The sequence below is a fragment of the Phyllostomus discolor genome, chromosome 8 (assembly GCF_004126475.2).
Source record: "Phyllostomus discolor isolate MPI-MPIP mPhyDis1 chromosome 8, mPhyDis1.pri.v3, whole genome shotgun sequence".
Classification (NCBI taxonomy): Eukaryota; Metazoa; Chordata; class Mammalia; order Chiroptera; family Phyllostomidae; genus Phyllostomus; species Phyllostomus discolor.
This window is the reverse complement of record NC_040910.2, coordinates 45,947,884-45,974,348: the sequence shown is the minus strand read 5'-3', so window position 1 is coordinate 45,974,348 and position 26,465 is coordinate 45,947,884. Positions and strand designations below refer to the sequence as shown.

The 26,465-nt window shown below is 54.9% G+C and overlaps 4 protein-coding genes across 14 annotated transcripts in view; 2 read left to right on the top strand and 2 right to left on the bottom strand.

Annotated features, from left to right (window-relative positions):
• The window catches only part of MAST1 (microtubule associated serine/threonine kinase 1), a 29,154-nt gene extending 18,258 nt beyond the window's left edge, over nucleotides 1–10,896 (top strand). For 5 of the 8 annotated variants that reach the window (XM_036032424.1, XM_036032420.1, XM_036032421.1 and 2 more), the window contains 16 exons: nucleotides 724–809; nucleotides 899–1,107; nucleotides 3,581–3,719; nucleotides 3,835–3,967; nucleotides 4,104–4,269; nucleotides 4,364–4,465; nucleotides 4,720–4,842; nucleotides 5,317–5,426; nucleotides 6,146–6,324; nucleotides 6,399–6,649; nucleotides 6,963–7,169; nucleotides 7,371–7,600; nucleotides 7,876–7,998; nucleotides 8,112–8,248; nucleotides 9,288–9,475; nucleotides 9,575–10,896. In XM_036032424.1, the coding sequence (XP_035888317.1) occupies nucleotides 724–809; nucleotides 899–1,107; nucleotides 3,581–3,719; nucleotides 3,835–3,967; nucleotides 4,104–4,269; nucleotides 4,364–4,465; nucleotides 4,720–4,842; nucleotides 5,317–5,426; nucleotides 6,146–6,324; nucleotides 6,399–6,649; nucleotides 6,963–7,169; nucleotides 7,371–7,600; nucleotides 7,876–7,998; nucleotides 8,112–8,248; nucleotides 9,288–9,475; nucleotides 9,575–10,815 (3,624 nt within the window). In that variant the 3' untranslated portion in view covers nucleotides 10,816–10,896. The remainder of the gene's footprint in view (nucleotides 1–723; nucleotides 810–898; nucleotides 1,108–3,580; nucleotides 3,720–3,834; nucleotides 3,968–4,103; nucleotides 4,270–4,363; nucleotides 4,466–4,719; nucleotides 4,843–5,316; nucleotides 5,427–6,145; nucleotides 6,325–6,398; nucleotides 6,650–6,962; nucleotides 7,170–7,370; nucleotides 7,601–7,875; nucleotides 7,999–8,111; nucleotides 8,249–9,287; nucleotides 9,476–9,574) is intronic. The other 3 variants (XM_028519613.2, XM_036032419.1, XM_028519612.2) reach the window with 2 other exon arrangements.
• A 208-nt stretch (nucleotides 10,897–11,104) lies between these two features.
• Nucleotides 11,105–13,595, bottom strand: DNASE2 (deoxyribonuclease 2, lysosomal). The gene is given in 7 exon segments (XM_028519614.2): nucleotides 11,105–11,322; nucleotides 11,325–11,662; nucleotides 12,060–12,257; nucleotides 12,346–12,501; nucleotides 12,786–12,864; nucleotides 12,962–13,139; nucleotides 13,249–13,595. Coding segments are annotated over 7 exon segments (1,092 nt in total). The 5' UTR covers nucleotides 13,344–13,595; the 3' UTR covers nucleotides 11,105–11,274.
• Nucleotides 13,596–14,248: 653 nt separating this feature from the next.
• On the bottom strand, nucleotides 14,249–18,225 carry KLF1 (Kruppel like factor 1). Its single transcript, XM_028520989.2, has 3 exons — nucleotides 18,037–18,225; nucleotides 16,602–17,427; nucleotides 14,249–14,929 (listed from the first exon to the last, which is right to left on the bottom strand). Exons 1-3 carry the CDS (start codon nucleotides 18,121–18,123, stop codon nucleotides 14,754–14,756), a joined length of 1,089 nt encoding a protein of 362 aa, XP_028376790.1. The 5' UTR covers nucleotides 18,124–18,225; the 3' UTR covers nucleotides 14,249–14,753.
• GCDH (glutaryl-CoA dehydrogenase) overlaps nucleotides 16,584–26,465 on the top strand; it is a 12,661-nt gene continuing 2,779 nt past the window's right edge. Inside the window, exons 1-9 of one of the 4 annotated variants that reach the window (XM_036032425.1) lie at nucleotides 16,584–16,665; nucleotides 22,982–23,104; nucleotides 23,194–23,229; nucleotides 23,510–23,653; nucleotides 23,796–23,858; nucleotides 24,127–24,297; nucleotides 25,202–25,331; nucleotides 25,412–25,628; nucleotides 26,119–26,222. In XM_036032425.1, the coding sequence (XP_035888318.1) occupies nucleotides 23,014–23,104; nucleotides 23,194–23,229; nucleotides 23,510–23,653; nucleotides 23,796–23,858; nucleotides 24,127–24,297; nucleotides 25,202–25,331; nucleotides 25,412–25,628; nucleotides 26,119–26,222 (956 nt within the window). In that variant the 5' untranslated portion in view covers nucleotides 16,584–16,665; nucleotides 22,982–23,013. Of the gene's footprint in view, nucleotides 16,666–22,677; nucleotides 23,105–23,193; nucleotides 23,230–23,509; nucleotides 23,654–23,795; nucleotides 23,859–24,126; nucleotides 24,298–25,201; nucleotides 25,332–25,411; nucleotides 25,629–26,118; nucleotides 26,223–26,465 lie in introns of those variants that run through there. The other 3 variants (XM_028520508.2, XM_036032426.1, XM_036032427.1) reach the window with 3 other exon arrangements.

Genomic DNA, 26,465 nt, shown 5'->3' with positions numbered 1-26,465 from the left:
TTGCACATGCCCCAACCGGGGACCTGGCCTGCAACCTGGGCATGTGCCCTGACCAGGAGCCAAACCTGTGACACTTTGGTTTGTGGGATGGCACTCAACCCGCTGAGCCACACCAGCCAGGGTACATAGTACATACATCATTTTCACATGTGCAATCCTATCTGTAGAGTTAGTTCAAAAGTGAAATTGCTGGGTCAAAGGGAATGTGCATTGTAATTGTGATATGCATCAAAGTATCTTCCATGGGGCTTGTACCAATTTATACTCCCAAAAGCAAGGTATAAAAGTAGCTGTTTCCCACAGCTTTACTCTGTGTTTTTTTTCCCCAGTTTGCTAAGTTAAATATGGTATCTTGGGTTGTTTTAATTTGCCCTTCTATCATTATATGTGAGGTTTAGCATCTTTTCATGTGTTTAAGAACTGTAATCCTACTTCACATATCTGGCCTATTTTTGTTGTTAGGCTTTTTATTATTGATTTCTGAGAGTTCTTTATAATGAGGGTGATTATTTCATAGGCATCATTACTAATGTAAAGAAGTTAGGAATATGGCTTCAGAGTCAGACAGTCTTGTGTTCAAGTCCTGATTTTGTGACTTCCTCAGTGAGGCATTTGGATGAAGGACACACCCCCTCTGTGCCTCAGTTTCCCCATGGGTAAAATGGAATAATGAGTCCCAATATTACCATGATGATGGTGGTGGTCTCCATCTTTCCCCTGCAGGGCCGCAGCAGCACCACGAAGGCTAAGAAACCACCTGGAGAGAATGACTTTGATACCATCAAGCTCATAAGCAATGGTGCTTACGGGTGAGCCACCCGGGGCTCTGGCGGGGGGAGGGTAGCGGAGGCCGGGTGTCTCGGAGGTGATGGCCGGTCCTCGCTCTCTCCCCCTGCAGCGCCGTCTACCTGGTGCGGCACCGGGACACAAGGCAGCGCTTCGCAATGAAAAAGATCAATAAGCAGAACCTGATCCTGCGCAACCAGATCCAGCAGGCCTTTGTGGAGCGCGACATCCTCACCTTTGCCGAGAACCCCTTTGTGGTCAGCATGTTCTGCTCCTTTGAGACCCGGCGCCACCTCTGCATGGTCATGGAGTATGTGGAAGGTGTGGCTGCCTGCAGGGCTGCAGAGAAGACGGGGGATGCATGCTGGTCAGGCAGCCTGCCCGACCCCAGTCACTGCATTGACTGTCCACCTATTCATCCATCCAGTCATTGGTCATCCATTTCATCTGCTTATTTCTATCCAGCCATCTATTAGTTTATCTGTCTGTTTTCATTTCATCCAATATAGATACATCCATCCAATTATCCATCCACCCTTCCATTCTTCCACCCATTGATTCGTTTGTTAATCCATGTTTTTCCATCCTTCCATCTGTTTGTCCTGTATGCATCTATTACAAAAAAATCAATAGAGTAGTTCTTCATTTTTAGAGTAGTTCTAGGTTTACACAAAGACTGATTGGAAAGCACATTTGAGTTCCCACATACCTACCCCCTTCCCCAATGTCCCCTATCATTTACATCTTGCATTAGTGTAGTACATTTGTTATAATTTATGAACCAATATTGGTACATTGTTAAATGGAGTCTGTAGTTTATATTAGAGTTCACTCTGCGTTGCACATCTGTTTTTCACTCATCCATCTCTTTATACACTAACCATTCATTCACTCATCAATGTATTCACCCATCTACTCACCATCTGTCCATCTACCAATACCAATATCTATGCATTAATCCATTATCTACCCATCCATCCATCCATTTATTATCTGTATGTTTATTCATTCATCTGAACCTCCGTTCTAGCAGCCATCTCCTCCAGCTATCTCTATCCATTTGTCCACAATTCATCTATCAGTTTATCTATTTACCATCCATCCAACCACCAATGCATAAATTTTCCATCTGTTCATCCATCCATCCACACTTCTATTGATCCAAATGTTAACACATCATCAGCCAAACACAAGCATACTATGGTTATTAGGACACACATGTGATCTCATGGGGCTACAGCTGTGCCACCCCTAAGTCTTAGTCAGCCATCCGTTCATTCTGCAGATATCCCCCGTTGCCTCCCTCGTGCCAGAGGCTGTGCTAGGCACTGGTTGCACAGTGGGGACTAGGCCTGCACACCTCTCCTTCGTGGAGGTTATATTCTGGGTAGACAGACAATAAACAAGTGAAAAGAACCAAAGATGATGAAGTTGTTTGGTATTAGTGAGGACAGTAATGAGGACCTTAAGGCTCAAGGAGGCCATTGGGGCGCAGAGGGTCTGGGGCCTCTCTGAGGCCTGCACTGCACCTGGAAGGACCCAAGCACGAGGTCTCTCAAGTGAGAAGGTATCTGGATTTTGAGGCAGCGGTTTTCGACTGGTGTGCTGCATGAACTTTTAAAACATGCAATAACACTTGACTATTTAGTCATGGGCACTGACCTCTTTTTCCTTAGATTGTCGAATTAAAAAATGACAGCCAACCCAACAGTAGCTATCCAGTGTGAATGAATCAAAATTATACCCAGACAGGCCTTGATATAGCGACGTGGCCATCCAGCAGCTCCCAACTTGCATCCTGCTAGCTCAACAATCTTTGTGAAAAAATAAGTGATAAATTGGAGGGCTGAGCGACTGGGGTCAGCTGCTGTCTTTGGAAGCAAATCTGGCCCTTGTAAGAAAAAGGAGGAGTGCATATTGGGGGAGCCTAACCATCACAGTAAACCTGGTGGGGCCAGATATCTACATTTTAAGGCCCAGACTCAAGATTCAGACTCCAGGAGATCAAGGGCAGTACTTCCAGACTAATATTTTTAAAAATTTCTACATTTATCTTTTTAAAGACTATTTATTTTTAGAGAGAGGGGAAGGGAGAGAGAAAGAGAGGGAAACATCGATATGTGGTTGCCTCTCGCGTGCCCCCAACTGAGGACCTGGCCGGCAACCCATGCATGTGCCCTGACTGGGAATTGAACCACAATCCTTTGGTTCACAGGCCAGTGCTCAATCCACTGAGCCACACCAGCCAGGGCCCAGACTAGTTTTTTTAAATTAAACTTTTTGAAAGATTATTTTTATAGATGGGAAAAGAGGGCGAAAACCAGGGAGAGAAACATCAATGTGTGCTTGCCTTTCACGTGCCATCCCCACCAGGGACCTGACCTGCAGTCCAGGGATGTGCCCTGACTGGGAATCGATCCGGGAACTCTTTGGTTCTCAGGCCTGCACTCAATCCACTGAGCTACACCAGCCAGGGTCTTCCAGACTCACCTGATGAGCAGACAGCCTTTGGTACCCACCAAACCTCATCTCCACCATCAACTCCTTGCATGATCCAACCTGAGTCTCAGATCAAGCCAACTTTGGAAGGTGGTTAAGAGGACGAGAGGAGCCTGGTAGAGGGCATTCCCTGTGCGACCTGAGGAGAGGGAGGCCTTGTCTGTGCCTCAGCCTTCCTTGGCTGTAAAATACGGGCAACGTGAGGCGAGGACTTGGTGCTGTAGTTCATGTTGAGGGCTCAACTCTGGGGCAGGGGTGCCTCCCCCTTTACATGGGCCTGCTCCTTCACACACAGGGGGGGACTGTGCCACCCTGCTGAAGAACATAGGGGCGCTGCCTGTGGAGATGGCCCGCATGTACTTTGCCGAGACGGTGCTGGCGCTCGAGTATTTGCACAACTATGGCATTGTGCACCGTGACCTCAAGCCTGACAAGTGAGTCTTGACCTTTCCGATCACCCCCTCTGTGCCCCTCCGGAGGCACTGGTGTAGAAGGGCCAGGAGGGAAGTGGGCAGGCCTTGCCTCTGAGACCCGTGCTTGCATTTTCAGCCTCCTCATCACTTCCATGGGCCACATCAAGCTCACAGATTTTGGCCTTTCCAAAATGGGACTCATGAGCCTCACCACTAACCTGTATGAAGGCCACATTGAGAAGGATGCCCGGGAATTCTTGGACAAACAGGTATGTGTGCAGGTGTGGGGGTCACAGTGGGGAGAGTTATCCAGCAGGACTGTGGGGCCCAGGGTGTGGTGAAGGGTGCAGCTCCCCCTTGAGGCCCTTCCTGTGGCCAGGGTGCAGGCTGACGTCCTGCCCCCAGGTGTGTGGGACCCCAGAGTACATCGCACCCGAGGTCATTCTGCGCCAGGGCTACGGCAAGCCAGTGGACTGGTGGGCCATGGGCATCATTCTCTACGAGTTCCTGGTGGGCTGCGTGCCCTTCTTTGGAGACACGCCCGAAGAGCTATTTGGACAGGTCATCAGTGGTGCGTAACCTCCTCAGTGTGCAGGTGGGGGAGATGGGCTCACCCAGGGTCTCTGGACTCCAAAAGTGACCCCCAGCCCCACCTTGCTCTTCAGATGACATCCTGTGGCCGGAAGGAGATGAGGCCCTGCCCACAGATGCCCAGCTCCTGATATCCAGCCTCCTGCAGACCAACCCTCTGGTCCGGCTTGGGGCAGGTAAGGGGTCTGCTATATAGAGAAGCTGAGGACAGTCCACAGCCATACCACCCTGAATGCACCCGATCTCGCCTGATCTCAGAAGCTAAGCAGGGTCGAGCCCGGTTAGTACTTGGATGGGAGAAGCTGAGGGCTGGACTCTGGGTTCTGTGGCCCCCGGGATGGAAGAGAGGGGTGTGTGGCTGGGTTTCTGAGCTGGCCATCAGCTGCCGCTCGAATTCCCTCCCAGCCCCCATACACCCTTTCCTCCGCAGGAGGTGCCTTTGAGGTAAAGCAGCACAGTTTCTTCCGAGACCTGGACTGGACAGGGCTGCTGAGGCAAAAGGCAGAGTTCATCCCCCACCTGGAGTCCGAGGATGACACCAGCTACTTCGACAGTGAGCTGGGAGAGGGGGTGGATTCCGGTGACAGGGGCACTCAGGCAAGTCCTGGGCTGGAGCCCAAATGGCTAGGAGACCAGCTTCTCAGACAGAGGAGACGGTGGAGGGAGAATGGCCTGGTGTAGTGGCAGGACTCAGTCTGAGAATTTGGTAGACAGAAGGAGGCTGGGGTAGAGGTGGGGCCTGACAGTGGTGAGTTCTGGAGTTGGGCTCAGGTTAGGGTGCTAGGGTGCTAGGATCCACAACTAAGGCAGAGGCATGGGCTGGCCCAAGGTGGAGCCATGGTGGAGAGTGCCATAGAATTGGGGTCTCTGGGAGTTGGGCTGGAACCCAGCCTGGCCGCAGGGCCCTGAATCAGATCCTAGATTGGGACAGGGGCATGGCAGTGGCAGGACCCAGGACCTGATTCCTGTAAGGGTGCGGTCTGAGGAGTGGACCCTTGTCCTTGGTCACGGCCCACCCCCTCCCCAGCCCGCTCAGATAGGTATCACCACGTGAACTCTTATGATGAGGATGACACGACGGAGGAGGAGCCTGTGGAGATCCGCCAGTTTTCCTCCTGCTCCCCGCGCTTCAGCAAAGTGAGCCAAGGCTGGGCTAGGCGCGGGGCCAGACCGGGGCAGGACCCGGCAAGGTCGGGAGGTGGGGCCTGGGGGCGGGGGGGGGGGGGGGGGGTAGTTGAGGATCTTTGTCTACAAGAGGGGGAGGGAGGCGGGCCAGAGTGGGGAAACGCTGAAGAGGCTGGGGAATCAGGGTCCCAGGCCCGAGGTCTCAGGCTGGGGAAGTTACTAGGGAGCAAGATTCTGGGAGTGATAGAGCCTTGGGGTATATGGGAGGGCCTTTGGCTTTGGGTGGAATATAAGAATCTGGACAGTTGTGGTAATGAGGACTCACAGTGGGGCGGAGCTAGGTCTAGATGAGGCGGGGTCAGGACCTTGGGGTGGAGAGAGTGAGCAGTGGGCACGGGGCAACTGTGCACCAGGTCTCACTTTGAGGAGCAGCATGTAGTGGGGTTCAAAGCCCAGCTTGGGGTACATGTGATTGGGTGGAGCCTGGAAAGGTGGGCAGGAAAGGGCAAATTCAAGATACGGGTCAGGTATAGAGTAGGGCAGGGCCTAATTGTGTGGGGTAGGTTCTGAGCTGAAGAACTGTAGTTGGTTGCGGGACAATTCAGAGTTGGGCGGGGCTCAGCCTTGGGTGGGCGGAGCGTGTTCAGTAGCGGGAAGCCGATTCGCTCTGGAGCGAAGGCGGAACCTGGGGGCCGGACTTGCCTCCCATCACCACTCACCCTCCCTTTCAGGTTTATAGCAGTATGGAGCAGCTGTCGCAGCATGAGCCCAAGACCCCCGTGGCGGCAGCGGGGGGCAGCAAGCGGGAGCCGAGCGCCAAGGGTCTAGAGGAGAAGGTGGCCGGCAAACGGGAGGGCCTGGGTAGCCTGACCCTGCGTGAGAAGAGCTGGAGAGGGGGCTCCCCAGAGATGTGAGCAGGGGCAGGGCTATATTTGGGGAGCGGGGATGAAGGGGCGTGTCGCTTCTGACCACCCCACCTTTCAGCAGCAAGCGCTTCTCAGCCTCAGAGGCCAGCTTCCTGGAGGGGGAGGCCAGTCCTCCGTTGGGCGCACGTCGCCGTTTCTCGGCGCTTCTGGAGCCCAGCCGCTTCAGCGCCCCCCAAGAGGATGAGGATGAGGCCCGGCTTCGCAGGCCTCCGCGGCCCAGCTCGGATCCCCCAGGCTCGCTGGATGCGCGGGTTCCCAAAGAGGCAGCTCAAGAAGATGGCACCGCCAGTGCCTGCGACCCTGAAGCCAGTGAGTGGCCCCTCCCACCGTCTTCCCTAGTTCCCCAGTGGCCATATTTGAGCATTCGATGAGCCTGGTACTGTTTGTGCAAAATTGCACATATTTTATACACTCCAGTCTGGGTTCTTGTCAGCATGAGGAACACCCTGCAGTCCCTGCTCAGTCAGTCAACAAACGTGTGTGAGCTCTGTCAGATGCACGTTACTTGCTCTCCGGAAACTGACATTCGAACAAGAGCGAGAAGTGGGAAAAGCAATCCAGTGAACATATGCAAAAAGTCTGCGATCTTGGACTGACTCCTAACCCACCTGCTCTGTTGCAGCTGACCGACCACGCCCAGGCGACCTGTGCCCACCTTCAAAGGATGGGGACCCATCAGGCCCAAGGGCCACTAATGACCTGGTTCTGCGCCGGGCGCGGCATCAGCAGCTGTCAGGAGACCCCGTGGTAGAGAAGCGGCCTTCTCGAACTGGGGGCAAAGTTATCAAGTCAGCCTCTGCCACTGCCTTGTCTGTCATGATTCCTGCAGGTGATGCCAGCCCCACCTGGCAGGGGAGGGGCTGTCCTCATTTGTGCCAAGACAGGCCAATGAAAACACGACATTTTTACTGTCCATAGTGATTGGCACTGAGGTGGACCAATGAGAGACCTGGGACTTTGACTAGGAAGGAGGGAGGAACAGTGCAGGGAGACCTGTGACTGACCTCTGGCCATGGTTCTGTGTCTGCAGTGGACCCCCATGGAAGCTCACCCCTGGCCAGCCCCATGTCCCCACGATCTCTCTCCTCCAACCCATCCTCGAGGGATTCCTCACCCAGCCGGGACTACTCACCCGCTGTCAGTGGGCTCCGCTCCCCTATTACCATCCAACGCTCTGGCAAGAAGTATGGCTTCACACTGCGAGCCATTCGTGTCTACATGGGTGACTCAGATGTTTACAGTGTCCACCACATTGTCTGGGTGAGCACTCATGGGTGGGTCTGTGTTCCAAGCTGGGGGGTGGGGGAAGAGAAGCCCCTTAACAGCCAGGGGTGAGCAACAGCTCAATCTCTGGATCCAGGAAGTCTAGATGGGACTCTTGTGACCTGTAGCGTCCCTTCCCCCTCTGAGCTTCAGTTTCTTTAGCTGTAAACTGGGAAGAATAATTACTAGAGGTAGGTGCCTGGCACATAAGCTTAGGGAGCTTCCTCGTTACTGATCCTGTTAACCCTGCCTGTGTGGTGCCCTGTCCCCAGCACGTGGAGGAGGGGGGCCCAGCCCAGGAGGCAGGGCTCTGTGCTGGAGACCTCATCACCCACGTGAACGGGGAGCCTGTGCATGGTATGGTACATCCTGAGGTCGTAGAGCTGATCCTCAAGGTGAGTGCAAGGGAGGGAGCACACTGGGGAGGGGGAAGGGAGGGGAGGTCCTGAGAGCTGGAGCTTCCTGAACAGCCTCCAACAGAGCATTTGCCTACCTTCTTGACCCCCAGAGTGGCAACAAGGTGGCAGTGACCACAACACCCTTTGAAAATACCTCCATTCGCATTGGCCCTGCAAGGCGCAGCAGCTACAAGGCCAAAATGGCTCGGAGGAACAGGAGACCCTCAGCTAAGGAGGGCCAGGAGAGGTGGGTGGGGCCGAGTGTGGTGGGTGGGACTATACACAGCAGGCAAGGACTGTACTCCAGTTTTTGAACAGTGGAAGGGTTAACGTGAAGGGCCACAGGTGAGAACAGGAGAAGGAAGTGTGGGCGCCACTGAGTAAAGAGTGAAAACAAGAGGACAAAGACGGAGGAGCTGGGAAAATGGAAGGAACTAAGAAAGGAAGCTGTGCCAGGTTCCTGGGCTGGAGGAAAAGCATTGTGGGAGTGTCTGGGGCAGGTGGGCAGGGCCAGAAGATATAGATTAGAGACGGTGCAGTCAGGAGGTGGTCTCGTCCAGCTGGATGTGTTTAGATGACTAGGAAGGGCCAGGGGAAGGGATTTGTATCTGGAATGAGCAAGCCAGGCAACACCGTGCAAAGTGAAATAATTTATTTTCTTATAGGTAGGAGAAGCTAGGAGAGGTAGGTGGGGCCAGGAGAGTGTTCTGTTTTGATCAGTGGGTTTGGCCTGGACAAATTGTGAGTGGGGATTTACGTGAGAGGACCCAGGTTGAACTGAATCAGTGAACTTCTCCCCCCAACCCCTGGCTCTGATAAGTGGGATGTAGCTGGAGGGTGGGGTCAGAGGTGTCTTGGGCACCTCTCAGGTGGGGCCAGAAAAATGTTGGTTTTGCTTTGAGTGGCATCTCTAGGATGGGGCGTGAGGTGGGAGGAGCCAAGTGGACCAGAGCTGTATAGAGACTGGGGAAGGGAAGGAGAAAGAGAGGGAGAGAAACATCAATGTGTGGTTGCCTCTGGTGTGCCCCATACCAGGGACCTGGCTCGCAACCCAGATGTGTGCCCTGACTGGGAATCGAACCGGCTACCTTTTGGTTCACAGGCTGGTATTCAGTCCACTGAGCCACACCAGGCAGGGAGACTTCTTTAAGTTTTGATTGGTGGGATGTAGCTATAGCTGGAGAGGGAGAGGCTAGAGGAGTGGGTGGTCCCAGGGGCTGAAGTGGGAGGAGCCCAAGAGTTCTGGAGTCTGGTCGCAGGTAGGTGGCCCTCTCCTTGTCTCCCAGCAAGAAGCGCAGTTCCCTCTTCCGCAAGATTACGAAGCAGTCGAATTTGCTGCACACTAGCCGCTCCTTGTCCTCGCTGAACCGCTCGCTGTCGTCCAGCGACAGCCTCCCAGGCTCGCCCACCCACGGGCTGCCAGCACGCTCACCCACTCACAGCTACCGCTCCACACCCGACTCCGCCTACCTAGGTGAGCTCTCTGCCTGTGCTGCGCCAAGCACTGGGTGGCAGGGGACTGGTCCCCTGGCGGTTCCTGCCGTGTGCAACACCCCCTCTGCCCCACCCACAGGTGCCTCATCCCAAAGCAGCTCGCCAGCCTCGAGCACGCCTAACTCACCGGCGTCGTCGGCATCGCACCACATCCGGCCCAGCACGCTGCACGGCCTGTCACCGAAGCTGCACCGCCAGTACCGCTCTGCTCGATGCAAGTCGGCTGGCAACATCCCTCTGTCGCCGCTGGCTCACACACCATCCCCCACGCAGGCATCGCCGCCACCTCTGCCTGGCCACACGGTGGGCAGCTCGCACACAACGCAGAGCTTCCCGGCCAAGCTGCACTCATCGCCACCGGTGGTGCGCCCGCGCCCCAAGAGTGCGGAGCCCCCGCGCTCGCCGCTCCTCAAACGCGTGCAGTCCGCAGAGAAGCTGGGAGCCTCGCTTGGGGCGGACAAGAAGGGCGCGCTGCGCAAACACAGTCTCGAGGTGGGCCATCCTGATTTCCGTAAGGACTTCCATGGTGAGCTGGCGTTGCATAGCTTGGCAGAGTCTGATGGTGAGACGCCCCCTATCGAGGGGCCTGGGGTGACCCGGCAGGTCGCAGTCCGCCGCCTGGGCCGCCAGGAATCGCCCCTCAGCCTGGGTGTGGACCCGCTGCTTCCTGAGGGCGCCCTTCCCAATAAAGAGGAATCCCTTGGAGGTGCGGAAGGCTGCACCCAGGCCCGTACAACGACTCCAGGGGGCCGGACCCTGGAACGGGACGCCAGCGGCACTCGGCACCAGAGCGTGCAGACCGAGGATGGCGTGGGCGGGGCTGCCAGGACCGTCGCCAAGGCCACACTGAGCCCGGTACAAGAACATGAAACTGGCCGGCGCAGCAGCTCGGGTGAGGTGGGCACGCCCCCAGTGCCCATTGTAGTAGAGCCTGAGCGGCCTGGGGCCAAGGCGCCGGTCCTTCAGCCTTCAGCCTCGGACTCTAAAGGGTTGCAGGGACCCACATCCCTAGCACCTCCCCCACCAGAGGCCCCCCGAGACCCGGATCGCTGGGTGCTGGAGGTGGTCCAGGAGCGGACCACGCTGAGCGGGCCTCGCTCCAAGCCCACCTCCCCCAAGCTCTCCCCGGACCCCCAGACCTCTTCTCTAGCCCCTATGAAGAGTGCACCGAGCAGTACAGGGCCCCCAGCCTCATCTGCTCCCCTTCTTGTCCCGGCTACCAAATCCGAGGTGGGGCTGACTCCCAGGTACACTGCTGAAGCTGTGCCCCCAGCGGACGTGACCAAAAGGGCATCCTGCCCCACACCACCTGGCCCGTAGCCAAGGGGGCCACTGGCCCTGCACTGTACAGCTGACTATACATATGTACACATATAAATAAAGTGCGTCCATGCTTCGTGAGCCCACCTCCCCTGGCAAGGCCAGGTTTCAGCCCCTTGCCTGTCTGCTTGTTGGGTGGCGGATCTCCAGTCCCAGTTACCATAGAGAGGGGAGGTGAGTCTTACGTGGGCCTTTCCTTGTGGTCCCCCCATGAGCCAGCTGTCCCCAGGCCCTCAAGCTGCAATGCTACTCTGAGGCCCGGTGCCCGCCTGAGAAAAGGGTTAACAGATCCATCTACCCGTTTCCTTTTATTCCTCACAAATCCCGAGTTCCGGTGTTGTGGTTCCTATTTTGCAAATAAGTAGAGTGAGTCACAGGTTAAGGCACGTAATTAAGGTCACACAATTAGGAGCAGACTAAACTGGTATTTAAACGGATGTCCAAGTTGGCTCCTAAACCTTAATTCCTATGTGCTCTGCTGGGCTTCCTGGAGACAAGGTATCGCTCCCCTCCCCACAGGGCTCCCAGGCCTTCACCAGAGGCTGGAAGGCCTTCCAGAAGACAGGCAGCTGGGTGCACACTGTGCCCCCACCTCGATGCATCTCTCCAGAGTTTCGATTCATGTCACCCACACAGGCCCAGGACCCTTCTGGGGCTACACACCACTTGGAGTGGTCTTGTGAGGTATCGAAGGCAGGCCCAGCTGGCCCTGGGAAAGCTATCTGGGTCACGTCGAGCACTTGCTGGGCCCCGGAGCAGTTGGAGGGCAGGATGCCACTGGAGTGTTGCCAGAACTGGACCTGCAGGCTGCTGCCAAGGGCTTCTGCCAGCCAGCCAGAGTACAGGTCTGCAGAGGATAGAAAGAGGGCATGGACAGGGTCAGGGTCACTGCTAGGGAATCCCTAGGCTGCTGCCCTGCTCTGAGCTCAACTTCCTGAGGAATATCAGCTTTAGTACTAACAGCCTTCACTAAATACTTTATATGCATCACCTCACTCACATCAACCCTGTACGGTAGGTATGAGTACATTCACCTTTTCAGGTGGGTAAACTGAAAGTCCAGTTAAATCATGCACCATACGACCAGAAACCAGTAGCTGAACCCAGGTCTTTAGTTGTCTGTCTACCTCTTGTGTGTTCTGAAAGTGTTCAAGTTCCTATCTCTGACCTGCCCTCAGCCATGGACACACCTGACACCACCTCTGCAGAGAAAGACTTCTTTAACCTACAACCTCAGGGCTCACCATCTCCAAACTTTCCAAATTTGGCAAAGCTCTGGAAGGTGGCCCCTGCCTTTGATGTGAGTGTTACACTGCTGTTCCAGGGTTCCTGGTGAACATGGTGGCCCTGGACCGCTTCTTGCAGGTCAGGTAATTTCTTGACGAAGACCCCTTCCAGCTTGTAGTCATACACCTGGGGGTAGGTGTAGCTCAACTGTCTGCCTGGAGGGCAAGAGGAGGAGAAAATGAAGGGCAGTTGCACAGTCTGGCCTGGGAATCAGAATCACCCAGCCTCCTTGTCCCCACTCACCAATCTTTGAGAACTGGTCGAAGGAAAAAGACATGCAGAGCAGGGTCTGCCCATATTTTTGGGCCTGAACAGGCCAACGGTATGCAGCACTTGTGGGAAACCTGGGAGTGCTGTGGACCAGCCAAAAGCCCCCTTCTTCGTCCAGAAGTAGCACACCTGAACCAAAAGCCTGGATCGGGGAGCTGCTCAGGGCATCCCCAACAAGCACACGTGCAACCATGAACATCCTCACTTTGCAGAGAGCTTGGAGAGGGTGTGGGCAGTGTCTGGCCAACTGCTGAATTCTTTCCACAGCCCACCGTCATCACAGTCCAGAGGAAGGATAACATTTATGAAAGGTGAGGAGCTCCCTTCCCACCCCTGCAGGTCAGGAGTTAGTTAGCTGGGGGAAATGCAAAAGGAAACCAGGGCTCTTCCTCAGCCTCCAATTTCAGACTCACCCTTCGTGTGCCCCCGGCTAGAAGAGTTCTTAGTCCTGTAGTCAGCAGGCGGTTGGTCATTGTAAAGTAGATAGGCTAACTGGGGAGGATGGACAGGGCGATGTGAAGTTTTCCCCCCAGGCGGGGCCTTCCCTAGAGTCCTACCCCCGGTTCTGCCGGCACCTCAACCCCTTCACCTGGCTGGTGTTCTTGTACAGCGGCAGCAAGCTGCGGCCTACAGCTCCCTCCAAGCTATCGATGGACCTCGCGCCGTCGCGCCAGCCTCCTGAGCCCTCATCCAAGTATTTGTACTGCAACCCCGATTGAGCCCCATCCACCAGCCCGCTGTGGGCTGGCAGCTTGTAGACGACAAACCTGGAGGTCGGGGAATGGACAGAAACGGAGCAAGGAGAAGTGAAAGCTTTCCCCAGGAGCAAAGCAATCCCCAGTCCGGCTCTGGGGGATGCAGCGCCTGCGCACTCACCAGTCCACAGGCTGCCCTGAGTCACCGTAGCAGGTCAGGGTCCCTGCAGGAACCCATAGAAGTGCGGCCAGGAGCAGCAGGCTCAATGCGGCCATGGGGCTGGAGGAGAGGAATCAGTGTTGGGGCTGCAGAGCGCTAGATCACGAGTTGGGTCAGGCCCGATCACTGGTGACTTTCATTTCCCCAAACCCTTCTGGGATCCTAGGGCGGGACCCCATCGGGTGGAAACTCCACCCTCGAAGTAAGAAGCAGAGATTTGAAAAGAAGATCCCGGGTCCTCCGGGGGCGGGGCTTCCTTTTGGGCAGTCACTCCCCGTAGGTACCGCCCCCACCCGGCCAGCCTGCAGTTGCTTCCTACTTCCAGTGGATTCGACCCTTGATAAGCTCCACCCTCTGACTTGGCCCAGACCACTCCCTTTTACGGCCAAGCAGTTCCCCTTGTCCCGCCTCCGACTCCTCTCCAGTCACCGCTCTGCCCCTTCGCTAGGCTCCGCCTCTGTCTCTTCAGATTCCGGCTAATCCTGATACACTCTCCCGCGGGATCCTGCTCTTCCACCGGCTTCTGGATGAGACGCAAATTTGGGTTTTTTCTCTCCAGCTTCCCCCGAGGTCCAACTCGGGGCTTCTGCTCTCTTAAGGGGTGTTTGTGCTCCTTGTCCTCTCCCTTTTCATTCTGCATGTTTTTCCAATCGCTCCTCCGAGTTAGCCAAGGGGTCACTTGGGATCATGGCACAGAGGAGGGTGCTGTGTTTCTGAGACCGGGATGAGGGCTCTTAAATGGAGGGAGAGGATACCTGTGAATGTCCCTGAAGTTCAAGGTAGAAGGCAAGGGGTGTGTAGCCTGATTTTGGAGTAAGGGAGGAGAGGCAGGAAGGCCTGTAGTACCCGAGGGGGGCTCAATGAAATTTAGGAGATGAGTGTGAGGGTATATGCCACCCACCCTTCAAATCACCTCTGTTACAGCTTCCTCCCATCTTTCAGCACCCAAAACTCACAAAAGTCATGCCACAGTTGAAGCTTTACCCAGGAGGGGCATTGTTATTGTTACAGGACCCATTACCATTCACAGCCACTGTGCGGAGCTTCAGAAGTTTCCGTGTGAAGTCCCCCTTGTCTCTGAGAAGCCCCACCGCATAACCCCTTCCCGCTGTCTAGGGCCACCTGTGAGCTGGTCTGAGGGTCCAGCTTTCTAAGGGTGTGTCCCTGTCCGAAGTATCTGAGTGTCCAGCTGAGTCCATTTATTTGGAGGTCTGTCTCGCTGGGTCTGCATGACCCTAAGGAAGTCTCTGTGTGGCTCCCTGTGGCTGGGGACATGTGGGAGCTTCTGGTGGAGGCTCCCCCAGGTCTGTCTGTGGGCCAGCCCTTGATCTTTCAGGAGGTCTGTGGGGCGGCGTGCCCGGGAGAGAGTCCGTCCGAGGGAAAATCGCCCTGTGTGGACCCTCTGTTGTTCCGTCCCCAGTCCCTGAGAAGGTCCAAATGGCAGGGGCAGGGGGCGTGGGGGTGGCTCAAAGGTGACGCTTCATGTGCAAGGCCAGGTGATCGGAGCGTGAAAAAGCGCGCGGACAGAGCTGGCAGCGGAAGGGGCGCTGTCCAGTGTGTTTCCGGTAGTGGCGGGTCAGCTCGTCCGAGCGCGCGAACCGCCAGCCGCAGCCGTCCCATGTGCAGGCGTAAGGCTTCTCCCCTGGGAGGCGAGGAAACTGTGAGTGCCATTGTCCGCCCCCGCCCCCAGGCCGCCTCTGCAGCCGTCGCACTCCCTTGCTCAGCCTTGACGGGTACTAGGGTGAGGCAAGCGAGGCACCTCAAGTTCGAAATTTAAGGAGGCACTCTCTCTCGGGGGAGTGCACCCAGGTCTCGCCCTGTGCGGCCCCGACCCTTCCTGTTCTGTACCTGGCATTTGATGCCATGCTTGTTTTCATTTTCCGGGCCCAACTCACACCCCCTACACCACTGGTCCAGTCTCCGTGCACTGGTACCATGCCCCTGCATCCTAAAGGCGTCCGACCTTTGTCCCTTGGCCCTGTCCCCTATGGGTCAGCCCCGCCTTTGCTCCAGGGGACCCTCCAGCTGCTGCCCAACCCTGCCCCTCGCCTTGATCCTTACAGTCCCTAAGTCCACCTGTTGTCCCAGGCCCTGCCTGCTGTGATTACACTCTCCTCCTGCTACACCTGGCCCCACCCTCATGCAGTCCCTTAAAGCAGCGATTTTCAACCGGTGTACGACAAGAATGTTTAAAACATGCAATACCCCTATTTTAGTTAGGGGCACTGACTTCTTTTCCCTTAGATTGTCAAATACAAAAGAAAAAAAGAAAAAAATAACAACGGCCAAGACAGCAATAGCCGTTTGGGATGAATGCCCTGTCCTGAGCCATAAATATGTAGGTCATACAATGGAGTTGCTTCTTTGTGGTGGCATAGTAAGCTTGTGTCTGAATGGTTAATTCTTGGTACCAGAAATCCTTAAAAGTATGGGCATCTGATTTTTTAAAGTCGTTTAGAAGCAAAAAGGGTAGGTTATTATTATTGTGTAAACCAATCCGAATTATACATATTTTTGTCAGATCCGCAAAATATATACTTTTGGTGTGCTGCAGAATTTTAGTAATTTGTGTGCCATGAGATGAAAAAGCTTGAAAATCGCTGCTCTTAATCATAGGCCTCAGTCTTCCTCCTTCCCAGCTCCATTCCACGGCCCCACCTCGGTTTGCCTCTCCTTGAGACCCTGGAGTCTCCTTGAGACTCCTTGAGAATCGCTTTTCAGGCTATTTCCCCTTACCCTCCTGGAACCGACTCTGCATCTGGGCACATGAAACTGGTTCTGTCCTCATATCTTCCCTCCTGAGTTCCAGACGTGGCCCTTACAGTCTGGCTCTGCCTCTATGCAAACAACCTACTCTGTATATTCCTGGCTCCGGTCCCCGGGCCCCTAACTGCTCCCTGCTTGCAGCAAACCGGAACCCTGTGTCTTTGGCCAGGTCCCTGGCTTGCCTAGCTTGGCCCCTCCCGGCAGTCCCTCCTCTAGCCCCGCCCCCTATGCCGCGTGCCAGGCTTTCTGCTACTCAGCCCAGGCCCAGGTCTTACCCGTCAGATTTTCCAGTTCTTCGTTTCCCCCACTCGCCTCCTACATCGCTACCTGTTCCCTAGCCCCTGCCTCTAGGTCCCGGTCCGCTCCTAGCTGTCTCTGTCCCGCCCCTTGCTCTGATATTCTGCTTTAGCCCCACCCCTCTGTCATTACGGGTCCGCCCCCGGGGCCGGGCCTTCGCCTCTAGCCCCTCCCCTCGGTCTCGTTTCTGGCTCCCCGGCCACTCTCTCCTCCTGAGGTCCCGCCTCCGAGCCGGAGCCTCGCTGCCGCACCTGTGTGCGTCCGTAGATGCGCCTTCAGGTGTGAGCTCTTGGTGTAGCTCTTGCCGCAGCCCGGGTGCGTGCACGTGTGCGCCGCCTGCCTCCTTCTGGCCCACGAGCGCCGGCTGCGCTTGGATGGCGCCATCTCCGCGGTCTCTCTTGAATCTCCTGTGGTTACCCCGAGTCCTGCACCCGCTGTTCCAGGTCCCAGACAATCCAGGAAGGAGTGGGGAGCGGCGGAGCTGGATGCAGGCGCTGGGAGCCCGCGGAAGAGCTGGAAGTGACCTTGGTACTGCTGGGCCGGGTACAGCGCTGGGTACCCGGACAGCAGTCCATAGTGGGAGCCAGGCGCCGCAGGCACTGAAAGCCCGGTCCGCGGAAAGTAGCTGCCGGAGGAGCTCACACCCGGCCCCGGGTACACGGGTTGCAGCGGCAGCGCCTTGGGCTCAGGGGCCGGGACCAGGGCTGGGCTCACGAAGGAGTCAGGGGCTGGGGCTCTTGGGGCTGGGCGCGCCCAGCCTGGGTGCTCCTCGGGACTTAAGAGCCCAGCCACCAGCCCCGGGCCACCCCCGTGCGCGCCCAGGGTCTCGGGCTGCGGTGGGAATTGTGTCCCGGCACCCTCGCCGGGTGCCAGAGAGCAGGTCTGAAGCATGCCGCCCGGCTCTGGGCCCGGCAGGTTGGTGAAGAAGAGATCCAGGTCCCAGGCAGTGGCCACGTCCCTATCATCGTCTTCTTTCTCCGCAGGCGCGTCCTCCAACTTTGGCCTCACATGGAGGAGCGGCCGGGTGGGGTCCGGGGGACCCGGGCCCAAGCCCTGCACCTCCTCAAAGCGCCACCACTGCGGGAGAGAGCCGGGAGCGTGAGGCTGCAGTGGCCGCCAGGGTACCCTGCACAGGGGCTCCCGAAAGGGGTCTTTTTGCTTGTCTGTGATGTCTGTCCCAGTCCCTTACACTGCCCTCTGTTCCCCCACCTCCCCTCCACAGCTTCAGGGACAGAAGTCGATAGGGTCTGGCTGGCAACAGAAGATAAGACTTACATTATCTGGAGCTGAAATTAGGCATGGGGGACAGAGTGGCAAAGTCAAGAATGGAAGGCAGAGGGTGTGGGTGGGCAGCCTTGCCTCAATTTCCCCCCAGAACCTCCAACTCCTCCCCAGTCCTCCAACAAGATTAATTCTTGGGAGTCCCCTAGAAACCTTTGTTCTTCCTCCTGATACATTCCTGGGGTTGTCTCACTGAGCCCAGACCCCCCACAGTGTTCAGCTTTGAGCCTCGGTTTTCTGTGACAGAAATGGGCCTTTAGACCACGTTCAGACCCCTGGACCAGGCTGAGGACCCCCAGGTCTGGCCAGGTCTTTGGATTCCTGGCTAGATGCAGACCTGATCCCTAAGCTCTGTGACTGCAGCCACAGACCCCAGCCAGCCACCTAGACCCTGCCTGGCCTCACCTTGAGGAAGTCTTCCGGTGTGTCTGGAAAGGGGCCTAGGGCGGTCAGCGTACTGATGGACGGCAAGGTGGTGTCAGCTGTGGCCATGGCTGGCTGGTGCCCACCCAAGAGCCTCAGGCCTCCTCTCCCTCTGTGGCCTCGTGGGTTCTGAGGCTCCAATGGCCCCGTGGAGGGCTCCTCTTTGTCCTCAGCTGATTGGCTGCAGCCCCTGATAAGGGTCAGGCAAGGCGGGGGGAGGGGGGTCACCATTTCTGGGGAACAGACCTTGCCTTGGCCTGTTTGGGGCAGAGCCTTGAAGACTGACCCTGTATCCAAAGTTCAGTGAATTGTTTGGGGGCTGGGGGTTCAGTGGTTTGGGGGTTCAGGTGTTGGATAAAGTGAAGCACTGGCTTCCCATAGAAGGAGAGACTTGGGGGCCTTCTCTAAATTATCCACCTGGAGAAGGGGTGACAGAATGGGGATTCTGAGAAGGGGCTTCTAGGTCTCCTTCTCCCTCAACTGGGGCCCTTACCCCCCCAAAACAGAAACAACCCCCCTACCCCCACCCCCAAAACAGAAACAACCATGCTGATGGCGGGACTTGGCACAAGCTCCCTGCCAGGCCAAGCATTATCAGACACCCCAGATGTTAGAGGCTGCTATCAGGTGGGGGCCCAGAGCAGCTAAAGCTCTGTCTCCGGTGAGTGGCAGGGCTAGAAGTTGGGGCTTCACTTTAGCTTGGCTCGAAATTACCAGGGTTATGAACTCTCAGGGACTGACCCAAGTGGCAGGAAGGACCCCTGCTAATCAGCCTCCAGTGTCTACCATGGACCCCCCAGGGGCCACTGCAGAGAGTGGGGCTTTATGGAGGCTGAGGCCGGTTGCCGCTGCAGCTGGGTCTGGGGAGAAGTTGGCCTCCTCACCTGGATGGAGTGGAACCATTGGATAGGACCAGAGGAAGTACCCTACCTGCAGGAGACCCACATTAGTGCTCCCTGGGCCTTGCTGCTGCCTGACTCCTGCCCCATATGGGGGCGGGATCCAAGTTGCTATACCAGGGACCTCCACTGTGGTGCCCTGAGAACTCAGGGTGGGGGCAACATGGACCCACATCACAGACATATAATTCACACATACACATATACAATATGCAACTGCACAGTGATACACATTCCTGGTCACCTCAGTCACACTGACCATGCCACCCCTGCACATAGAGTTGTGTCTGTGCATCACATAAACCATGCGGTCAGGAAGACACACCCATGTCCTATTTGGTTACACAATGTTGTAGTCACACGATCCCTTAGACATAGAACCCACAATCACACAGGTGCTGACACAATCATACACAGTTACCCAGTCACACACAATCATACAGCCACACTGACATGATTCAGCTACAACTAAACAGATACATGGGGATTCCTGGATATGTTGTCACAAAACTATAGAAGATGTAGTCACATAATCCTGCCAATCACATGCAGCTTCAGACACAAAGGAATAAAACCCAGGTGCACACAACCACTCACAAACACATGGTGATGTAGTCACGCACACAGCTAACACCAAACAGACACAATCACGCACAGTGCCATATAAAATCTACACCGTTTTGTAGTCCCTCCACTTGTCACTGTCACTGTAGGTTCCATAATTATTTAGTCACCCAATTGCACAGATACCAATGTCCAACCATAGGGGGTGCACTCATACAAACAGACCACACCAACGTGGAAAATTAAACACCCTGATAGGGAAAGACACACAATCTTGCCCAGACACACAATAAAAATTAGTATGCCAGAAATGCATCGCAAAAAAGACAAAACTATCATTTACTACATGAGGGGTGGGGGCAAAAAGGAATGTAAAAAACAAAGATTATATTAAAAAAAGATAAAAGCTCTTCACACCAACTAGGATGATGATAAGGGGGAAAAATAGAATGTGACAACTGTTGGCAAGGATGTGGAGAAATTGGAACCCTAGTATACTGCTGGTCGGAATATAAAATGGTGTAGCTACTGTGGAAAACAGTTTGATGATCCTTCAAAAAGTTAAACTTAGAATATATGACCCAGCAGTCCCACTCCTAGGTACATGCTCAAAATCTGAAGACAGGGATCCAAACAAATACTTGTGCACCAATGTTTACGACAGCATTACGCACAATTGCCAAAAGGTAGAAACAACCCAAATGTCCATTCTCAGATGAGTGGATAAATAAAATGTGGTCAATTCATACAAAGGATATATTATTCAGCCACAAAAGGGATGAAGTTATAATTCATGTTACAATGTGGATGAACCTCCAAAACAAGTGAAAGAAGCCAGTCACAAAAGGCAAAAGTTACATATTACATGATTCTATTTATATGAAATACCCAGAATAGGAAAATCTATATATAGAGAAAGACTAGTGATTACCAGGGGTTAGGGGGAGAGGGGAATGGGGAGTGACTGCTGATGGGTACAAGGTCTCCTTTTGGGATGATAGAAATGTTCTGGAACTAGATAGAAGTGGTGGTTGCACAACATTTTGACGGTGCCCAATGCCACTGAGCTGTACACTTTAAATGGCTCATTTCATGTTATGTGAGTTTTACTTCAATAAAACAAAATGGGCCTTGGCTGGTGTAGCTCAGTGGATTGAGCACCGGCTTGTGAACCAAAGGGTTGCTGGTTCAATTCCCAGTCAGGGCACATGCCTGGGTTGCAGGCCAGGTCTCTGGTAGGAGGTGCACAAGGGGCAACCACATATTGATATTTCCCTCTCTCTTTTTCCCTCCCCCTTTGACTAAAAATAAATAAATAAAATCTTTAAAAAATGGCTGGAATTAAAGTGGTTTTCTGGCGAGGAAAGCAAAGTCTCTTTTAGGGTGAGATCTCTTTGGTTTAGGACAAAGCACTAAACAGGCATATTTGGCTCTGAAAGATGAGGCAAAAGAGTAGGTCCAGAGAGAAAGAGGCATTTGGCTAGGAGGTAAGGCCTCTTACCTGATGTGGCCAGTAGGAATTATCGACTGAAGGACAGCAAGGCCAGAGCCTATATTTGGGTTGCTCCCTGGGCATAGAGAACTCTAGCACTTACAACAGCTCCAAAGCAGGGAGTTTTGGAGGAAAGGAAGAAGTAGAAAGAGAGAGGTCCTGGCTCCTGGAAGAGAGATGAAGAAGAAGAGCTATGCAGAATCCCAAATGTTTCAGGATGGTGATGGACTGCCTGCTGTGTGAGGAAGAAGATTCAAATCATTTTATTTTAATATTAAGGACATTAAGGGCCCAGAAAATGGGAGAGTCCAGGGACACCCAGACCCCAGGCACCCAGGGACTTGCAGGCCTGTGATCACATTCAGACACAATCCCACAGTTACTCCCATCACACTCAGAGGCAGAGGATGCAACACACTACACTACCCAGAGTGTCTCTGTGGGAAGAAGTGTTCCTAGGTGGGCAAGGGATTGGTCTGGGGACTGGGAGGCCTGGACCCCAGTCCGGGCCCCCACTCTGCGCCTGGCTCTGCGCCTGGCCTACTGTAACCAGATCAGTTTTGTTTTCTGCACCTTACTTTCCCCAAATGGCAACGGGCAGGACTCAAGATACAGATATGGTCAAGCATGTTGCACCCAGATGAATTCAAATTACACAAATGTTTTTCTTTCTTTACCCTCATTCGAGAACATTTTTCTCATTGCTTATAGAGAGAGGAAGCGGGGCAGAGAGAGAGAAAGATGTGAGAAACATTGATTGGTTGTCTTCTCATGCATGCCCCAACTGGGGATCAAACCCACAATCTGGGTATGTGCTCTGATGGGGATTCGAACCTGAGACCTTTTGGTCTACAGGACAATGTTCCAACCAACTGAGCCACACCATCCAGAGGCACAAATGTTCTTAAAAGTGACCCAGCTAAGTAAGCCACTCTCAAGCACATGTCAAGTCAGGTACATAATTAAAACTGCTCACAGAGCAAAAGACATTGACACATATATACACAATCACAGACATAACATGTATTTAGGCATACCACAATGATAATAGACACGCCTAGAGAGATAACCATCAAGGCAGTCATACAGTAACGTACGAACACACAATCACACAAAATACCATTATACAGGCTTACAGTTACTCAGACAAGAAACTACAAAAACATTCAGCTGCATAGACATGACACATAGACAGTTACACAACCACCCACAGTCAACAGTTCCAAACATCACAGGTGTAGTGTCCCACTCACATACAGATACACAATCACTCAGGCATAATAGCACAGATAGATGCACAGAATCACATAGGACCAGGAATCACACCAATCACACTCAGTCACATGCTGCTACACGTGCTTCTTGAGCCAGGCTAGCAGACAGGTTGAGCTGACATGGCCCACCAGAGCCCACCTCCTCCTCCTCAAACACACAGCACCCCATTAGAGGAGACTTCCAGGTCTGGACTTATTTTTCTCCTGCCTCAGTGTTCTCTTTTAACTCCAGAATCCCTTCGCACACACCTCCTGCAACTGACCAACCAAAAGTGGGCCGAGCCCCCTTCTAGGGCCAATCAGAGCAGGAATACAGACCTCTCTGCCTCTCTCCCTCCTCCCCGCTCCCCCCCCCCCCCAAGCCACCCCTCCACCTCCCGGCTCCCGATTTTCCCTGTTCTGCTCCTTTAAGGGCTAGCATTTGTCCGCCCAGGTCCTGCAGCTTCCTCCCGCAAGCCTGCCATCGCCCTTTTAAAATGCAAACCCGCTGAGGAGCCGGATTTAGGATGAACCAATGAGAGGCCTTGTTTGGCCCCCGCCCCTCCCACCCCGGCCAGGGGTCGAAAGCCTGTCTGTCGCGTCGCACGGCTTTCGAGGGAAGCAGGAAGACACCTGGAGGGAACCGGTGTGAGGGGAGCGAAGGGCCTGGGCTGCAAGCGGGTAGGAGCGGCTCCACTCTGAGGCCCGAGCTCCGCCAGGTCGGCCGCGGTTGCTGCGTTTGCCCGCCCACATGGCCCTGAGAGGCGTCTCCTCGCGGCTGCTAAGTCGTGGACCCCTCCTGCTCTACCTGCGCACTTGGGGCTCCGCGGCGGCGGTGACTGGTCAGTGCTGGGGCGGGGGTAGGGTGAGAAGGGTGGAAGTGGAGCCTCGGGGACTTTTCCTTGGTGATTTTCTCGTCCTGTGTTTGCAGAGAAGGGCGGGAAAACACAGAACCGACCCGCCAAATGTAAGGACCCCTCGTCACGCGTGCGTTTAAGGCCCTTGGCCTACTGTCTGCCGGCCCCGGGTGGGCTCTCTCTCATAGTTCGAGGGATGCTGGGGAAGGGAACAGGGCCAGAGGCGCTGAGTCAGCAGTAACTTTCCGGGAGAAAGGCCTCCTTGCCAGTCCTGTTTGCAGCCACATCAGCCTCGAGCCAGATGTGGGTGGAGGATTCTGGGAGAGGAGGGCGCAGTGGGCTGAGGGAGGTGTGGGCCGCGCTGAGTTGAGCCCCTGCTCCTTGTCCCAGCCTTGCGTCCCGAGTTTGACTGGAGGGATCCGCTGGTACTGGAGGAGCAGCTGACCGCTGATGAGATCCTCATCAGGGACACTTTTCGCACCTACTGCCAGGAGCGCCTCATGCCCCGCATCCTGCTGGCCAATCGCAACGAAGGTGCCCAGGCGGGCTAGTGGGTACCCTCCACCATACACACCACCTCTGGCTGCTCTAGTCAGGCCTCTGGACCTCTCTGTCCCTGGGGTGGGGGCTCCAGTGGGCTAGGACTGGGCCTGAACTTGGGCATCTGTCTTTGCAGTTTTTCACCGGGAGATCATCTCGGAGATGGGGGAGCTTGGTGTTCTGGGCCCCACTATCAAAGGTAGGGACACGTTTATATCCACTCTCTGCAGCCCCAGCTGTGTGCTTCATCTCTCTGAGCCTGGGTTTCCAGTCTGTAAAGTGAGTCTGTTATTCCCCTGTCCAATTATAGGAATGAAATGAATAAACCCTTAAGCTAGGGTTAACTTGGTGCCCCCTCCTTGGGCAGCCCCTGTGTATCTCTGTCTCTTGGGCCTCAGGAGTCACTGGTCTGCTGGGCAGGTTTTGTCCTCCTTTGCTCTATCTCCCCACCCCCACTCCTCCACCAGGGTATGGCTGTGCTGGAGTCTCATCTGTGGCTTATGGGCTCCTGGCCCGGGAGCTGGAGCGGGTGGACAGTGGCTACAGGTCAGCGATGAGTGTCCAGTCTTCTCTTGTCATGCACCCCATCTATGCATATGGCAGCGAGGAGCAGAAGCAGAAGTACCTGCCCCGGCTGGGTGAGCAACTACCAGTGGAGCCTGGTGGAAAATAGTCACAGTGGTGTGGAACTCAGGAATGGGGCTGTCCCTGAGCCTCCCTTCTGTCCCTCACTTCAAGGATAGCACCAATGGCTACCTGGACCCTCTCTCAGAGTCTGGTCTTCATCCCCTCCTAGCTCACTCTCAACTCTCTCTGGCCCTTTCTTTCTTTCTTTTCTTAAGATTTTATTTATTTATTTTTAGAGAGAGAGAGGAAGGGAGGGAGAAAGAGAGGGAGAGAAACATCAATGTGTGGTTGTATCTTACATGCCCTGTACTGGGGACCTGGCCAACCAAGGCATGTGCCCTGACTGGGAATGGAACTAGTGACCCTTTGGTTCACAGGCTGGCACTCAGTCCACTGAGCCACACCAGCCAGGGTGTCTCTGGCTCTTTCTCAACACCATCACCTCCCCATCTCCCTCTTGATTTGCTTTCTGTCTCCTCCATCCCAACCCAGAGTTTAAAGTCTTAACTTCCTGGTTGGGTCCCAGAAGCCTCTGGTGACCTTTCAACCTTGTCTATGGTCACTCTATGGTCACTCTTGACTGCTCTGCTCTAGTCAGACTCAGCTACTTGGAATTCTCTAAATGTACCACTAGGCCTTTGTACATCCTTTCCCACTGCCAGGACTGCTCTTCCCTACAACTCCCTCTTGTTTAGCTTTTACTGCCCTTCAAGGCAGTTTAGGTGACTCCTGTGGGTCCCCTTCCCCATCATGGCATTATGACTATGGGGAGGAGGCGTTGTCCCTTCACCACCTACAAGTGCTGTGAGGGCAGGGCCAGATCTGCCTTGACCTGGCTCAGTGGAGAAGTGACATTTTCATTTGAGGGTATAAATGAGTGACAGGTAGACTCATGACTCTGTCTCATGCTTGCAGCCAAAGGGGAGCTCCTGGGCTGCTTTGGGCTCACAGAGCCCAACCATGGGAGTGACCCTGGCAGCATGGAGACCAGAGCCCGTCATAACCCGTCCAGCAGGAGCTACACTCTCAATGGGGCCAAAACTTGGTGAGGAGCCTGGTTACCTCAGGTGGGTGGGCAGGGGCAGAGGGCTGTAGCTAGACCCTCACTGCCTGTTCCACCCCCAGGATCACCAACTCACCTGTGGCCGACCTATTTGTAGTGTGGGCTCGGTGTGAAGATAACTGCATTCGGGGTTTCCTGCTGGAGAAGGGGATGCGGGGCCTCTCGGCTCCCAAGATTGAGGGCAAGTTCTCCCTGCGGGCCTCAGCCACTGGCATGATTATCATGGATGGTGTGGAGGTACCAGAGGAGAACGTGCTGCCCAATGCCTCTGGGCTGGCGGTGAGCAGAAGCCACTTTGGGAACTGGTGCTGGGTCATATGCTGTTTCACCTTTCTTGGGCAGGCTGTGTGCTGGGGACCCATCTGGGATAAGACATACAAGGTCCCTGTGCACTGTCCCTTTCTGGTGACTATCACTCATACTGGCTCTGCCCAGGACTCATGGGACTGAACTACCTTAATTGTTTGGTGCCCATACCACTTCCTGCCTCCTTATGTCAGCCCCTAGATCTGTCTGCCAATCCGGATCCCCGGCTGGGAGGAACTGTATGCAAACCAAGAGTGTGCAGGCACTGAGCCTGCCTTGCATGAGTTTTGGTGCCAGGTCCATGTGTGAGGCCATTTCAGTGGCCTCCCTGAGTTCCCCCTTTTATACTGACTCTGCATCTGGGTGTCTGAGGAGGAGGTGTCCCCCTACTGCAGAGCTGGTTCTGCACAGACCCTCTCAGCTCCTTCTGGATGGGGCTAAGGCCCTCCTCTCAATCCTACAGGGTCCCTTTGGCTGCCTAAACAATGCCCGGTATGGCATCTGCTGGGGTGCTCTTGGAGCTGCTGAGTTCTGTTTTCACACGGCCCGACAGTACAGTCTAGACAGGTGAGTGGGGGCTGCCTTGAGAGCCCCTGGGGGCACGGTAGGGCTCAGGTTCGACCCTTTAACCAATAGGTGACTCCCAAGACCCCACCCACCAGACCTAAGCTCCCTGCTCTGTGAAATGGCCAGGGAAGTCCTTCTGAGCAGTAATGGGCTGGATCAATGACAGGCCAGGGTGTGCTATGCAGGGGTTGAGGCAGCCTGGAAAGGCTTCTTGGACCCATGGAGCCCTGGGAGAGGACTGGG

Bases quoted from the DNA above. Each gene is read 5' to 3' on its own strand.
- KLF1 (XM_028520989.2), bottom strand. From the start codon at position 18,123: ATGGCCACAGCTGACACCACCTTGCCGTCCATCAGTACGCTGACCGCC. The intron at 17,428-18,036 runs GTGAGGCCAGGC...TCTCTCCCGCAG, and splicing joins CACCGGAAGACTTCCTCAAG to TGGTGGCGCTTTGAGGAGGT. The intron at 14,930-16,601 runs GTGCGGCAGCGA...CTCGCCTCCCAG, and splicing joins GCATCTACGGACGCACACAG to GGGAGAAGCCTTACGCCTGC.